This window comes from Galeopterus variegatus, unplaced genomic scaffold (genome assembly GCF_000696425.1).
Source record: "Galeopterus variegatus unplaced genomic scaffold, G_variegatus-3.0.2 Scaffold7295, whole genome shotgun sequence".
Lineage (NCBI taxonomy): Eukaryota > Metazoa > Chordata > Mammalia > Dermoptera > Cynocephalidae > Galeopterus > Galeopterus variegatus.
Window position 1 is genome coordinate 21,589 of NW_007733406.1, and position 15,195 is coordinate 36,783.

Sequence of the window (15,195 nt, forward strand, 5' to 3'; positions counted from 1 at the left end):
TATTTGTTTATTTTTTTAAAAAAGATGACCGGTAAGGGGATTTTTTTTTATTTTATTTTTATTTGTTTATTTTTTTAAAAAAGATGACCGGTAAGGGGATCTTACCCCTTGACTTGTGTTGTCAGCACCACGCTCAGCCAGTGAGCGAACCGGCCATCCCTACATGGGATCCGAACCCGGGGCCTTGGTGTTATCAGCACCGCACTCTCCCGAGTGAGCCATGGGCCGGCCCGAAACTTACTATTTTTATATAAGAAAACCCAACCCCCCCAACACAAATGCACGCACACACTTCCTTCCACAAAATACAATACCACCATGAGCTTGGGATAACAGATGTGTAATAGGAGATGCCTGATCTAGGGCTGCAGAAATAGCTGTCAGAAGAAAGGTGACTAAATCAGGCACAGAACTGCTTGAAGCCTAAATTCTAAACAAAAAATACTTTCATTCTATAAAACAGCTCAGTAGGCCACTCCCCCAGCTAGCTCCCCATCTTTCACACAGCGGTCTTACAGCCATGGTGGTAATACACGAGCTCACACAGGGACAGAGCAAAAAATAAGAGGGGCAAATGGCACTGCCTCGAAGGATGAAAACACCCATCTTTCCTGTCTTTTTGGTAACCCCAGGCCCATATTATTAGAAAAGCTCTTCCCTACTTAGGACATCTCCTTCAACGGCCCATACTCAACTCAGCACAAGACCGCAAGAGGATGGTGCCCGGCCTTAGATTAACTGAAGTGCTTTTGTATGCACTGCTGCTAATGGATCATTAAAAATGCTGGGAGTCAGAAAAATCACATCCACATCTTTGAACAGCTCCTGCTGTCCCAGCAGCCTCGCCTGCTGGCAGAACAAGCTGCTGAGCACCGACTCCAGGAAGAAAAGGAGCGAAGAGAAGAAGGCCAACCCAGCTTGCTGGTTTTTGGCTGAGTAGGGAATTGACACAGACCACCTCCGGCTCCTGTCTGGAAGTTTGGAGATCAGAGAGCTTCAGGCACAGCTGGGTTCACAGCTGCACCATTTGGAGCATTGGATTCATTAATATTCATGAGCCATCCCCACCAATCGGCAGAGCGGATGCCATTAGCTTAGCATCTGTCGGTTTTTTGCAAGGGTTGTGTCTGGAGTTTTTTTCCCCTTTTAAATGAACTTCTTTTGACATTTTGGATTTGCCTCTGTAGGTTTTCTATCCTCGCCTTGCTCTGCTGCATCATATAAAGGAAAAACCCAGGGGAGATGGCAGGAAAGAGGGATGAATACCAGCCAGGGCTTTGCATCTGCCTGTTGACAAACTTTTATTTCTCTTTCAGCACCTGGCACCTCAGACAGCCTGTGAAGATGGAAGCAGCATCAGGTAAATTATACCTAACAAGGTTCATGCCCAGAACTGTGAGAAGAGCTGGATCCTGACTCTTTGGAAGACAATCCTTCCTCCAGTGGTCAACTTGAGCTGCACACACAATACAGGAAAATCGCAGTGCACAGTTCTGAACCATTATTTCCACGCTGATAAATTCATGATTTATGAAGGTAACTACCGCCAGCCCTCACTCCCTCCTTCTCTGCTACAGCTTGTTAGACATGAATTGCAACAACAGTCTTAAATACTTGCGTTTTATTTCAGGCCAAAGCCCCTAACTCTGAACTAAATGCCATGACAGTCCCACAGCATAGGCTGGTAGTAAGAGCCCACAGACAGGGTGGGATGGACAGAGGAGGGAGGAGTGGGCGAGAGGGGGACGAGCCACACACATACCCCTAAGAGCAGAGCGATGCAGGCTGCCTACAGCACTCGGCTCTTGCCAGCGCAGGCTCTCAGTGGAGAGGAATTATGGCAGCAGGAGGGCACAATGCCTCATTGTCTGAAGGAAGGCATGTGGTTCCTCATCTCCATCCCCAGAGCCCTCTCTTCCAGGCAGAAACAAAGCCCTTGCGCCCTGCTGGACTGAACATACGGCCTCCTTGCAACATAGCAGAGGCACACTATGGTGGCTGAAGCCCTAGGGGTATGGGACTGTTACTAAAGGAGAAGAAAAGGATTCAAAAAAAAGGAGCCCACTCTAACCCTGCAGAAAAGATAGCCATGACCCTGCTTTATAACCAGAAAAGACAGTGACAGCCCAGGACGGCCTTTTCCAAAACAAAGCCCTCTGAGCTGTTGCCTTTCCCTCTGGCTGTGGCTAACCATTTCTCTCTCATGTACGGCCATGAGCTGTTACTGGGTCTCAGGCCCCACTCAGCCAGGCTGAGGACTTGGATGTGCTGGAAACTCCAGCAACAGGAGTCACAACACCAGTTGAGTACAGTGGTATTAGCGGAGAAAAAAACAAGGAGGTGGGAGACTAAATATTCACCACCCTGTCCATGCAATGAGGTGTACAGGAGGCCAGCATCCCAGAAACAAAGTGCTCCAGGGACTGCAAAAACAGAAGCCAGCCAAGATGGGAATATAACTACGTAAGCATTCCTGTTGGGACAATATTCAATATGGCAGCTTAGAATCTGCCACTTACAGGTCCCCAAAACTAGTCACCTGTGGCAGTGCTCCTGGGACTATAAACAAACACCCGAAGAAACTCAGCACCCAAGAGAGTACATATGGGGTTCTGTGCAAAAGGAAGAGCCCCTGGGCCTTATGCTTAACTTACAAACATCTGCACAGTGTTCATTCCTATGGAAGAGGCATGAGGAGCTGTCATGACCCACTTCTGTGCAACTAACCTGAGCAGAGGCAACTGCAGCCTGGCTTCCCCTACATCTGCCTTGTGCCCACTCCCACCTAAGTCTCCTGGCCTGTGTCTTCTCCATCTGCGTTGGAACAGAACACAGAGCTCAGACCAGTGCTCACTTTTCCAAAACTGTTTCTAACTGACCAGGGTCCAAAGGCACAGTGTGGTCCCCTCCCACGACCCTCCTCACAGACTGAGAAGTGGACTCATCAGATCTTGCAAAATCACAGCATGACAGTGAGGAGAGGGGTGGGAGAGTGGGACTTTTCAAAGAAGGAACCTCAGAGTCAACAACAGGAGCCCAGACTTCTAAATCATCCTTTTCTTCACTGGGAGGTGGTGAGGGAGAGCTCTTCCTACGTGATCTTGGAAGAAAGCAGCAACTGGAAAACAGCAAGAAAGGAAAAAGAAGGGCATGAACAGATAAACAAAAATGAATGGATACACACAAGTGAATAGATCAACAAAATGTGCTTATGTATCCATGCAAATGGAATATTATTTCGTCATAAAAAGTAATACTGACCCATGCTACAACATGGATGAACCTCTAAAACATTATGCTAAGTGAAAGAAGCCAGTTACAAAAGATCACAGATCACTTGACTCCATTTGTGTGAAATGTCCAGAATAGGCAAATCCATAGACATAAAAAGGAGACTACTGGTTGTCAGGGGCTGGGGGGTGGGAAGGGAAAGGGGAGTCATGCATGGGTAGGTACAGAGTTTCTTCTGGAGTGATAGAAATGTTCTAAAACTGACTGTGGTGATTGATAGTTGCAAAACCCTGTGAATATACTAAAAACTACTGAGCAGTACACTAAAAAGGTAAATTTTCTGGCAGGTGAATTGTATATCAATAAAGCTATTATTTAAAAGGAGGGTGAGAAACAAAGAACAGACAAGAAAGCTCTCCCTTCTTTCTCCCCAGGTTTCAATAGGAGCCCCTGCTACCCAGTAGTAGATTAACACAGACCCACCTGGGATGAGAACCGTGCACACAGAGAGTGAGGCTTTTCTGAAAGGCTACCAACACAGTGACATTACTTTCCCTGACAAATGGATGCCCCACTGGCCAGGTTACAGTAATCCCAAGCCCTGCTGTCTCAAAAAGAGTGCTTCAGTCACCTCTTAGGCTGATCTCCTTTAGCCAGGTGAGAAGAGCTCTGTCTCTCCTCCTGGACCCAGCCACAGTTTGACATAGCATAGTGAAGAATGGCATCAGAAACAGTCATGGGGCTTCGGCCCTGGACACAGGCTTCTATCTCGGGCACTGAGAGCTGGCTTTGCAGGAAGAGGTGCAGCTGGCTGTCTGACAGAAGGACCACACTCTGCAGGACCCTGCGGGGAACAGAGGCGGCACAACACAGAGCATCACCCTGAGGAGTTGCTCTCCATCCCCATCTTCCGAAAGGCTTCTAGCTTGAGTGAGCACTGAAGGCGTTAGGGCACAAGAAAGGTGCCTACCACAAACATGCCTTGATGAGCAAGGGCAGGAGATCCTGCCTGGTACCTTCCTCTGCCTCTGCCCCACCAGCCAATGCTAGCCCACCATGTCCACTCACTTTTCCAGGAAGTGCTGCAGACCTTGTCGTCGTTTCTCAATGAACTCATCGGAGCTGCCAAAGAAGGCCGACTTCCCAGGAAGTTCAGGTACAGGGCTACAGAGTCACAAAATGTAACATCCAAGATAAGTGTAACGTCTAAGATAATCATTCCAGCCCCTGATCAAGGAAATCCCCTAAAAAGAGGCCTAATCAACACAGTTAGCTTTTAACTAAGGCAGGGAGGAGTTAATGTGCGGGGCTGAGGAGGCTACTGTCATGCAGCAGGCCCTCATAAGCCCGTTGAAATTCCCTCAGTTTCTCTGACAGATCCTGCATCCTCCAGTTGGCCTGTTGTTTTTAAAAAGTATGTGCTGCACCACCAGCACCTCAGGACCCCACCCGGGGGCCCAGGGTATGGAGCCGGATTACAGACCCACCCACAACCAGGCACACCACCAGCACCAAGGAGAATGCCAAAAACATCACCTCCATGTGGGTGGCCCACCACAGCCACCAGAGTAACCACGGCTGCTGTGAAAGTGGCTAGACATCACAACCACCACACAGATGGTCCACCAGCCACTGGATTGCATCGACACAAGGAGAGTTACCAGCAGAGACCAAAGAAAAGAATACAATGTCTCTCTCCACAAAGCCCATTCCAGAGTGACAGAAGAAGCATCTTCTCTATGAAAATATTGGGGGACCTGAACACACCTTTCAGCATTGGATATATCATCTAGGCAACAAATCAATACAGTAAACATTACTCTTTCAGAGGGAGAGAAGAAATCTAGGGTTATGAGTGGGGTGGGGGAAGGAGAGGGGGATAGAGAGAGATTGTAAAAGGAACATAAAGAATAAGTACAATTTGTAACAATATACATACGAGTAATATTGACTTGATCAACATGTCAATGTTGAATCCCAAAAATACGTATAATCAATTATGATTCAATTAAAAAAAATTTTTTTTAATTAGAAAAATAAAAGTATGTGCTGTACTTCAAACCTTCCTAGCTAGGGAGGTTTTAAGAGTTGATAGACGATTTGCTGCAACTAAATTACTTTTAAAGCCCCCCCCAATTTTAACCCCCCTCAACACAGACTGACTGCATGCCATGTGTCAGGCACTGTGCTAAATATTTTACATACGTCATTTCATTTAATCCTCCCCAAAACCCTATGAGAAAGATATTAGTGTCCCCACTGTAGTAGATCAGAAACGTTAAGTAAATTTCCCACTGTGACACAACTAGGAAGCAGCAAAGCTAGTATTGAACCAAGTCTATGACTCCAAATTCCATGCTGCTATACTACATGGCTTACAAAATCCACTCCCACCATCAACTATTATTATTATTATTATTATTTGTCCTTTTTGAGACCGGCCGCACCGTGCTCAGCCAGTGAGCGCTGTGAGCGCACTGGTCATCCCTATATAGGTCCGAACCCGCGGCAGGAACGCTGCTGCACTCCCAGCACCGCACTCTCCCGAGTGCGCCACGGCCTTGGCCCAACTATTGTTTTTAAAATGAAGAAATTTAGACATTGAAAATGCTGGGTCCTTCTGAGTAAATTAAGACTACCTACTGTAGTCCCAGAAAGTAACATGATTGGAATTTCCTAAAAGTGGCTGAGTTGCAGCAAATCATCTGTCAACTTTTAAAACCTCCCTAGTTTCTCATATGAAGTACAACACATACTTTTAAAAAACAGGCCAGGCTGGAGGATGCAGGATATGTCAGAGAAACTGAGGGAGTTTCATTTGGCTTATGAGGGCCTGCTCCATGACAACATCCTCATCAGCCCCACGTGTTAACTAACTGGCTTGGTCACCCAACAGGCCACCCACCACCACTGAGCATTCAGTGACCATCCTGCGGTGGAATGTCCTAATTCTCTCCACTTTCAGAACATATTTGGGGAGTGTGAGTGAGGAGTGAATAACTACCTTTCCTAAGGTATCTCCCTAGAAAATCAGCTCTGTGCTAAAAAGAAAAAAAAAAAGTCACAATTTTTATATGTCAAATGAACAGGAACACTACCTGTCAAATAAGTCCAGGTGCTTAAAATGTTCTGATAACCAGTCATAAGCACATTTAAAATGCTAGCAGTATATTTCCTGAGCCCTATGCTAAAACACATATGAAGAGAAAAATATTTTTGATGTCTGTAAGGCTTTGTTAGGTCAAAATACTAAAAATGAGAACTCTACTTTTTTCACTGACTTGAAAACATGATTTAAGAATGCATTTCCCGGGCCGGCCCCGTGGCTCACTCAGGAGAGTGCGGTGCTGACAACACCAAGGCCACGGGTTCGGATCCTATATAGGGATGGCTGGTTTGCTCACTGGCTGAGCGTGGCGCTGACAACACCAAGTCAAGGGTTAAGATCCCCTTACCGGTCATCTTTTTAAAAAAAAAAAAAAAAAAAGAATGCATTTCCCAATTTCCTTAGCGCATGGCATGTTGCAAGTTCTCTTCATTGTCAACTCCATTTCCCAAGTAAACACCTAAAAAGTCAGTCTCAGACCCAAGAAAGAAGCAAGAGCAAACTCACACCAAACCAGCGTTTCTCTGTAGTTGCTTTCTCAGCCACACAAACTCACGGTAGCGGCGCCGCACACAGGAAGTCTTGGCAGTAAAGGCCTTGCTGTTGGTCTACAGGAGGAAGTACACCACAAGGGTTTAGTGGGAAAAGACTAAGTTCACATGAGCCCCCCATCATCAGTCTCACTGAGGAGCCAGGCCATCAGGCCATGGTCCTGATCAGGAGGCCCCAACTGGAGCAAGGTGCCACCAGGCAGCCTAAAAGCAACTCACTGCATACCTCAAACTCTCTTTCCTCTCCTCCCTCCTTTTCTTCTAAGTCTTCTGTCTCAGGCCACCAGAAACATTCACAAACAGATTCCACCTCAGCACAAGCCCTCAGCCCTGGAGACTGTTGACCCCAATACAGAACTGATGCACTCACATGGAGGAATATCTTATAATCCACATAAGAATTCCAGGAGCCCTCATTCTGCACGCGGGGGTCTTGAACACGCACTGTGATCACCTCCTGTGGGTAAGAAATGCTCCTTCAGCTTCAGCTCAGCCACACAGAAAAGCAGCTTTGCAACACAGGTTGCTAGATTTTTTCCACTCAGCACCAACTTTCATTCATTTGTTCATTCAGTTCAACAAGTATTTACTGAGCACTACGATGTGGCAGACACTGTTCTAGGTGCTGGGGATAAAGCATGAACACAAGACAAAAATCCCTGCCCTCATGAAGCTTATATTCCAGTACATTCCAACCAACAGAAAAGTTAGTTAGAAGTAGAACCTCATTTCCCAGCAATGCCTCTACTATTGATTTCCTTCTCCTGGCTTTATTTTGAGCTCATCAGAACCACCACGGTATCACTGTAGGAAGAACACCACTGAGCAATGATTTGCATCTCTGTGTCCTCCCTCCTCCTAAATCCCCGCCCCAACTTTGACCCACCTGTTCCCTGGAGACCACACTCTTACCTCCTGCTCTTGGTTCTCCGACATCTTATACCAAAAGCCCATTGGAAGAAAACATCTGATGAAGGACAGAGGATACAGGAACAATAAGGGTTAGTGTACCTCTATTCTTATCACTCTTCTTCAGAGCAAAACTCTGAAATTTTCCAGTAGACCTCCCTGGGGAAACCCAGGTAACTTTTTTAGTTCTTGTGTAAAACCTAAGAGGAAGCAAAAACATCCCCCACATTAACTCAGTGCCAAGCTAAAAGTCCTGGGGGATGCCTCTATTCTTATCACTCTTCCTCAGAGCAAAACTCTGAAATTTTCCAGTAGACCTCCCTGGGGAAACCCAGGTAACTTTTTTAGTTCTTGTGTAAAAACTAAGAGGAAGCAAAAACATCCCCCACATTAACTCAGTGCCAAGCTAAAAGTCCTGGGGGATTTGCCTCCCTTCTCAGACCCCTGCCAGGACCCTCCACTAAGCCACCTCTCCCCAAAGCACGTTGAGGTCTGTGGAGAGTCTGTCCCAGGCAGCCAGAACAGACAGGTTCAGTGGTAAAAACCTTTGCCTCAAGGGCTACAAGAGCAGTGGTGTCTGGTGGGCACTCAGCACAGCTTTGAAAGTGAGCCTCATAGTGCCCCCTCCTGGCTATTTAGAGACATCCAAGTCCCCACAAACTCCAATGCTCTTGAATCTCTGTTTTGCTAACCAGTCACCTCCCCAAAGGTGAATCATAGAGTTTTAGTGTTCCAGGGAGTGGGTTGCCCAGTTGTGACCTTCCCTTATCAAATCCGTTCTCCAGAACCCGAGCCAATAATTCTAATCATTTCCTCTCTCAACATGCCATCCGGTTTGTTTCTCTGCCCAAGCACCCCACAGCTGCACAGGTCAATTCAGGATGTATTCCGCTCCTTGTAAAGATTCATTAAAGCCTAAATTCCTGATTTCCCCCAGTGTGGCAGTTTACATGTATAGCGACATCGCCCACTCCGACAAGGGGACCATGAAGGCTGCAGCATAGGGTTACTCAACTCCAAAGGGGCCCATGATGTCACCTTCTGTTAAAATACAGCACTAATCTTGTTACTTCTAGAACCACTCCAACAGCATCCACCCTGGCTGCTGCCTCCACCCGCCTTCTCCTCTCTTAAGAGCAGAACAATAAGGTTTAATTTCCCTTTCCAATTTACCTTGAAATGAAAACTGACTTCAGCCAATATGTACTGCCAACAAATGCCCTGGCTGGCTCCTGGGAAAACAACACTATATCTGAGCTCTCCCTCTCTGCCCCACCCCCATGCCCATTCACACACCCACTCATTTTCACAGTCCCACAATTAATTTTAAAAACATTCTCTTATTAGTTCTGCCTTACCATTAGAGGAGTATGTAATGAGTTTCCTTCTATTTTATGTTTTGCTAACACAAGGCTAATGTTTCAAAAGAAGGGGAACTCATTTACACCACGAAATTAGCAGACCCAACAGCTTTTCTAATTCTTTCCAATACACCAGAAGGTCTCTCTACAGACAGACATTGCATGCAGAGACAAAACTGCATGGTATATGACAAAATTGAGCTGCACTGTCGAGTAAATCCAAGGTTTTGTGATTTCAGTACCATCTTAAACAGCATTCTTGCTGACAATCTGATTTTTCATCTGATGCAGTCAACACCTCCAAGGGGTCCTGAACTGAAAGGTAGGAAATTCCAATTCCATAGCAACCCATGTATAACATTCCAGATGTAGTAGTCAAATGGCTGTGACCAAAAACAGCAGACGGACTTGCTGTGAACAATTTACCTCTGTGGATTAAAAAAAAAAAAAAATTTTTTTTTTAAGATGACCAGTAAGGAGATCTTAACCCTTGACTTAGTGTTGTCAGCACCACACTCTCCCAAGTGAGCCATGGGTTGGCCCTTAAAATTTTTTTTTTCACTTCTCTTTTCAGGAATTTGGTAAATTGCCAGTAGAGAAGCAGAGAGTTAAATATTCTGAAGTATCTTTTCACAAAAGTAACAATAGGAAAGATGATGGCAAGGAAATCATAGTCATCCACACACTCAATGGAGCTCACACATCTCCTGTGCCTTGAAAGGTTTGCCAAAATCAGGACCATAATCTAGTAACTACATGGTCATCATACCCTTAGTCTCAAGAATAGTTTGCATAAGACCCTGCACCACCTCCACACAGAACTAGTTCTCCTTTCCTTTGGGGCCAGTACCACTTAGAAATAACTAGCTATAAACTGGCTTTAAAAAAAAATCCCAAGGGCCGAGCCCGTGGTGCACTCGGGAGAGTGCAGCGCTTGGAGCGCAGGAGCGCTCCCGCCGCGGGTTCGGATCCTATATAGGGATGGCCGGTGCACTCACTGGCTGAGCGCGGTGCAGCCGGTCACAAAAACGACAAAAAAAAAAAAGAAATCCCAAGACCCTCAATATGCTGTATACTCAAATCTAAATTTTTTTTTTTTTTTAAAGATGACCGGTAAGGGGATCTCAACCCTTGGCTTGGTGTTGTCAGCACCACGCTCAGCCAGTGAGCAAACCGGCCATCCCTATATAGGATCCGAACCCGTGGCCTTGGTGTTATCAGCACCACACTCTACCGAGTGAGCCACGGGCCGGCCTACAAATCTAAATTTAAAAGGGCACTAAGAAAGATTCAATTTTAAGTTTCTTTAGAAACACTGGTACAAATACAAAAACATAGACTGCAAGTAATAATTTCTTTCTTTTTTTTTTTTTTTTAAAGATGACCGGTAAGGGGATCTCAACCCTTGGCTTGGTGTTGTCAGCACCACGCTCAGCCAGTGAGCAAACCGGCCATCCCTATATGGGAATGTACAGAAAACTCCAGAATAGTGCCTGGCACTGAGTCAGTGCTCAGTAAGTCAGTGCTTTCCCTTCACTTTTGATGCCCTCTTTCCTAGTACAATGTGTCCATTTCCACTCCAGACCTCTAATGGCACTAGGTACAGGTACATGTATATGTCTATGTGCATAAAACCACATCATTTTTTTTTTTTTTTTAAAGATGACCGGTAAGGGGATCTTAACCCTTGACTTGGTGTTGTCAGCACCACGCTCAGCCAGTGAGCGAACCGGCCATCCCTATATGGGATCCGAACCCGGGGCCTTGGTGTTATCAGCACCGCACTCTCCCGAGTGAGCCACGGGCCAGCCCAGCAAGTAATAATTTCTAACAACCACTATTCATCAGCTTCCTCCCCATAGATTCCACTCCTCCGATGGAAATGAAGCTCAGTTCGGCCCTTGGAGAGAAGCAGGAAGTTCTTAACTTTAGCTCAATGATCTGGGGGGCATATCTGTGTGTCATCCAAGTAAAGACAGAGTCAGTGACCCTCTCGGCTAGGTACACAACTTACTCAGCACTATCTACATTTCCTGGGCCCTTTCAATCACATCTGAAGTTTCCTTTACTTTCTCCACCCGTACCAGCACCAATATCTTTGGTGAGAACCCAGTTATTTGCTGTTTACGAAGAAGATTCGTCACAAAGCTTGTAAAGATTTCCAGTGTCCTAACAATTCAAGGTAGCAACTCATGGCTTTTTGCCTCACCATTTTCTCTCCCATTTAAACTTCAAGAGACACGTTAAGAAAAAATCAAGTGATCAAAGCCGACTGAGCCACCGAGACGCCCATCCTTTCTCCTTGAGCCATTGGTGCCAAATGGCAGATGGCAACTCAAAGAGCTCTCCTATCTAAATACTCACAGGTGCTAGAGGAAGCTCCCCTGTCTGACCAAGTTCTGTGTGGTCTCAACCAAGCAGCTCTCTTGCAATCTTTTGTCCATCTCTAGCCTACTCCTCCTTCCATTTGGAAGATGAGTAACATAGGCAACCACAATCTAGCGCGAGCCTCCTGTGTCCGCGTAAAAGACTTGCCATTACCCCCTAGTCCTAGCCGCTTAGGTAAATGTCCCCATTCTCTCACCACGGCCAGGCCCCCTCCGTTTTTAACGAAATAGGAGCAAAAGGGTCACACAGCCCTTCTCCTTTCCCGATTAAGCTTCGGGAGTGAGAAGGAAGATACCTTATACTTTCAAAGTAAACTGAAAAGCCAAGTTTCCTTTCTTGTATCCCGAGCAAGCTCCCGCCTTCATCCCGGGCGGTGACAGCCCCTTCCCTAGAATGTCAAGCGAAGCCACCATCCCAAGTGCCACTACTGACGCTCACGCCCGTGCCCCTTCACCTGAGAGCAGCACCTGCTCCCCACAGCAACACCGCCAGCGCCCCACCATATAGCCAGAGTCACGGCTTCTCCTTCCGGGTGAGTTGCCGGTGCCGCGGTGCACGACGGGATACGGCTCCGACACGCCAATCCCTGGTGCCCCGGACGCCCCGCCCCTGCAGGCCCGGCCTCTCAGTGGCGCTTCCCGCTCCCCCGCGGCGCGGCTACGCCCAGCCCAGGCCGCGGACGGGGGTCGGGATCCCCTCTCGACTCACTTGGGGCGCTGGAGGGTGGACGCGGATGCTGGGTGAGGGGCGGTGAATGGGCTCTGACCTCCAATTCCGGGCCGCCTCCCGCCCACTGTTGTCAGGTGCAGCTAATCAGCGGCCAAGGAGCGTCATTAAAGGTCGCTGGTGGGTCCTGGAAGCAGAGAGGTGTGAGGGAGTTGTCACTGTTCCGGTTCAGTGAAGGCAGTCTGGAGTGTGGGAGGCTGGGGAAGAAAACGCCCACGTTCCTGGAGCCTCACTAAGTCCGGCGTTTGAATTCCGTAGGTTGCAGTTCCCCAGCGGAGCTACCAAGGGGACTCCAACTCAGATTCGTAAAGCCACTGATTGTCAGAGCGAAAACGACTTGAGAGCGTCAAGCAACTCACATTGATTGCACTCGCCGAAACAAGCCCAAAGAAGGATCATGCAGCTAGTTAGTAAGCAATTTAAACAACCTCTTTGAAGGTAATTTTAGCAAAGATATTATCAAGGAAAAAGTTATGGTCACAAATACAAGCCCTGGAGCTAGACGACCTGAGGAGCTTTTGTTTGTGTGGGAAATTCACCGATTTAGAAATTAATGAGAAATTCAAAAACACGTACTAATTGATTCATTTAAAACAATAATAATAAACCGTTACATGTTAATATATGTTATGAGATATAGCCGTTTTCCAAAACAAACAAAACGAGTAGAGTGACATTGTATTACAATTTTGAGAATCTCTTTAATGTCTGGTTTAATAGAAGACAGCTGGATTCTTATATGTGCTTCCCCATTTTCTCTGTTGTGCTGTGTTGCTTTGGTACATGAAGAAAATCCGGCCTTACACAGTTAAATAGTTGGAAAAGAGAGGAGTATTTTTAGCCTTCTCGGACAATTATGAATACTCTTCTTTGATACTACCAAAACTCAATAAATGGTAGTTTCTTGCCTAATTTTTTTTGTTTGTTTGGTGGTGGCTGGTGGGTAAGGGGATCCAAACCCTTGACCTTGGTATTACAAGGTTGTACTCTAACCAACTGAGCCAACTGGCCAGCCCAAATGGTAGTTTCTTAAAGGTTAGGTGCAATGGAGATTTGAAACCATTTGGAAAATATTGGTTCAGAGTTATGCAGAACTTCCAATGTTGATACATTTCATTATTCAATATAAAAATCACATTTGTTAACATCATCACTGATCTCATCAGGAAAGTCTCAGGAAGCTGTGAGGCTCACTGTGATGAACACCACATTTTCCAAAATTATAACTGCTTGAAAGCTCAAATTTAATTTATTTATTTAACACTTTCATTTTCCTTGAAGAGGCAGGCTGATTTCCCTCCCTCAAATACCCAAGTCTGAATAACCATAGTTTTTCTGTCAGTCATTCTTTCAAGTAAAAAGTTAAAATTTTTTAGGGCCGTGGCTCACTTGGGAGAGTGCAGTACTGACAACACCAAGGCCATGGGTTCGGATCCTATATAGGGATGGCCAGTTAGCTCACTGGCTGAGCGTGGTCCTGACAACATCAAACCAAGGGTTAAGATCCTCTTACCAGTCATCTTAAAAAAAAAAAAAGTTAAAATTTTTTTAATCTATGAAAAAAACAACTCGTTCAATTCACACATCTCAAACAATTGCACAACCATCATATTTCAGTAAGCAGCAGAAGTGCTTTATGCATACCTCCCATTTCATCACATAGAACATGAAAAAGACGTGCACTCTAGGAAAGAGATTCCATAAAATTCATTATTTTTTGCTGCTTCATGAAGGGTAATGAAAGTAGCTTTTTAATTCTTTTATTGCATGTGTATGGCAGTGAAAAATACAATGACTAGTTCAAGTTGGTGCCTCTGCCTTGATTCATGCCAAGATTCTGGCAGTTTCAGCCACTGTTGCTTCTGAACCATCAGTGAACATGTCAACACAGTGAAAAGGAGCAAATAAATAATGTCTTAAGGGCCGAGCCCGTGGCGCACTCGGGAGAGTGCGGTGCTGATAACACCAAGGCCAAGGGTTCAGGTCCTATATAGGGATGGCTGGTTCACTCACTGGCTGAGTGTGGTGCTGACAGCACCAAGTCAAGGGTTGAGATCCCCTTACCAGTCATCTTTAAAAAAAGATGACAGGCTGGCCGGTTAGCCCAGTTGGTTAGAGCGTGGTGTTATAACACCAAGGTTAAGGGGTCAGATTTCCCCCCCCCCCCACACCTCCAGCTGCCAAAACAAACAAACAAAAACAAATATTGTCTTGACAAAGATTATTAAGACTGAGTTGCCAGTACCCCTAGAAAGAAAAGAAACTCTGAGAGTCTGAATAATTTAAAATGTCACTACTCTTATGGAAGGAGAAAACTAAAACCATTTAATCTCAAACAAATTTCAAAATGAATATTGATGGGCCAGCCCGTGGCTCACTCGGGAGAGTGTGGTACTGATAACACCAAGGCCACGGGTTCGGATCCCATATAGGGATGGCTGGTTAGCTCACTGGGTGAGCATGGTGCTGACAACACCAAGTCAAGGGTTAAGATCCCCTTACCGGTCATCTTTTTAAAAAAATGAATATTGATAACAGAAATTTAGGCTTGTGTTTGACATCCATCCCTGGCAGAATTCCAGATTAGCATAAACCAGTGATGCTGGGCTATCAAAAAAGAGAAGATAAACTTTGGCTCCCTTAATTCAAGAATGGTATAGTGTACTGGAGTAGTGACAGCTCTCCCTACTTAGAAATACAGAGACAGAATTTACAAACAATCTAGATGTGATAGATCTTAAACTGTTGTCCAGTGATGTGCAGATTAAGAAAATGATGACATTTAGCCCAGAAAATCGAGACCTTGTGGAATATAAGGTTAAATTTCACTACTAGAAGGATCATAGGAAAGAGAGATTAGATTTATTCTGGGTGGCTACAGAAGCTAGAATTAGGAAAAATAGATGGCATGTACCTGGGGAGC

At 45.8% G+C, this 15,195-nt stretch overlaps 1 protein-coding gene across 3 annotated transcripts; it reads right to left on the bottom strand.

The window, feature by feature from the left end:
- Positions 1-1,604: 1,604 nt before the first annotated feature.
- Positions 1,605-12,077, bottom strand: SNX11 (sorting nexin 11). Of its 3 annotated transcripts, none has more exons than XM_008591799.1 (7): positions 12,001-12,077; positions 7,801-7,855; positions 7,259-7,345; positions 6,845-6,945; positions 4,300-4,395; positions 3,863-4,075; positions 1,605-3,118 (listed from the first exon to the last, which is right to left on the bottom strand). In XM_008591799.1, the coding sequence occupies exons 2-7, from the start codon at positions 7,840-7,842 to the stop codon at positions 2,851-2,853; spliced, it is 807 nt and encodes a 268-aa protein (XP_008590021.1). In that variant the 5' UTR covers positions 7,843-7,855; positions 12,001-12,077; the 3' UTR covers positions 1,605-2,850. The 3 variants fall into 3 exon arrangements, with proteins under 3 accessions (XP_008590021.1, XP_008590022.1, XP_008590020.1); XM_008591800.1 differs by lacking the exon at positions 12,001-12,077 and adding an exon at positions 11,523-11,576; XM_008591798.1 differs by lacking the exon at positions 12,001-12,077 and having other exon boundaries at positions 7,801-7,877.
- Between the last annotated feature and the right edge of the window lie 3,118 nt (positions 12,078-15,195).

Bases quoted from the DNA above. Each gene is read 5' to 3' on its own strand.
- SNX11 (XM_008591799.1), bottom strand. From the start codon at position 7,842: ATGGGCTTTTGGTATAAGATGTCGGAGAACCAAGAGCAGGAG. The intron at 7,346-7,800 runs GTAAGAGTGTGG...TCTTACCCACAG, and splicing joins CGGAGAACCAAGAGCAGGAG to GAGGTGATCACAGTGCGTGT. The intron at 4,076-4,299 runs GTGAGTGGACAT...TGTTCCCCGCAG, and splicing joins CTGCAGCACTTCCTGGAAAA to GGTCCTGCAGAGTGTGGTCC.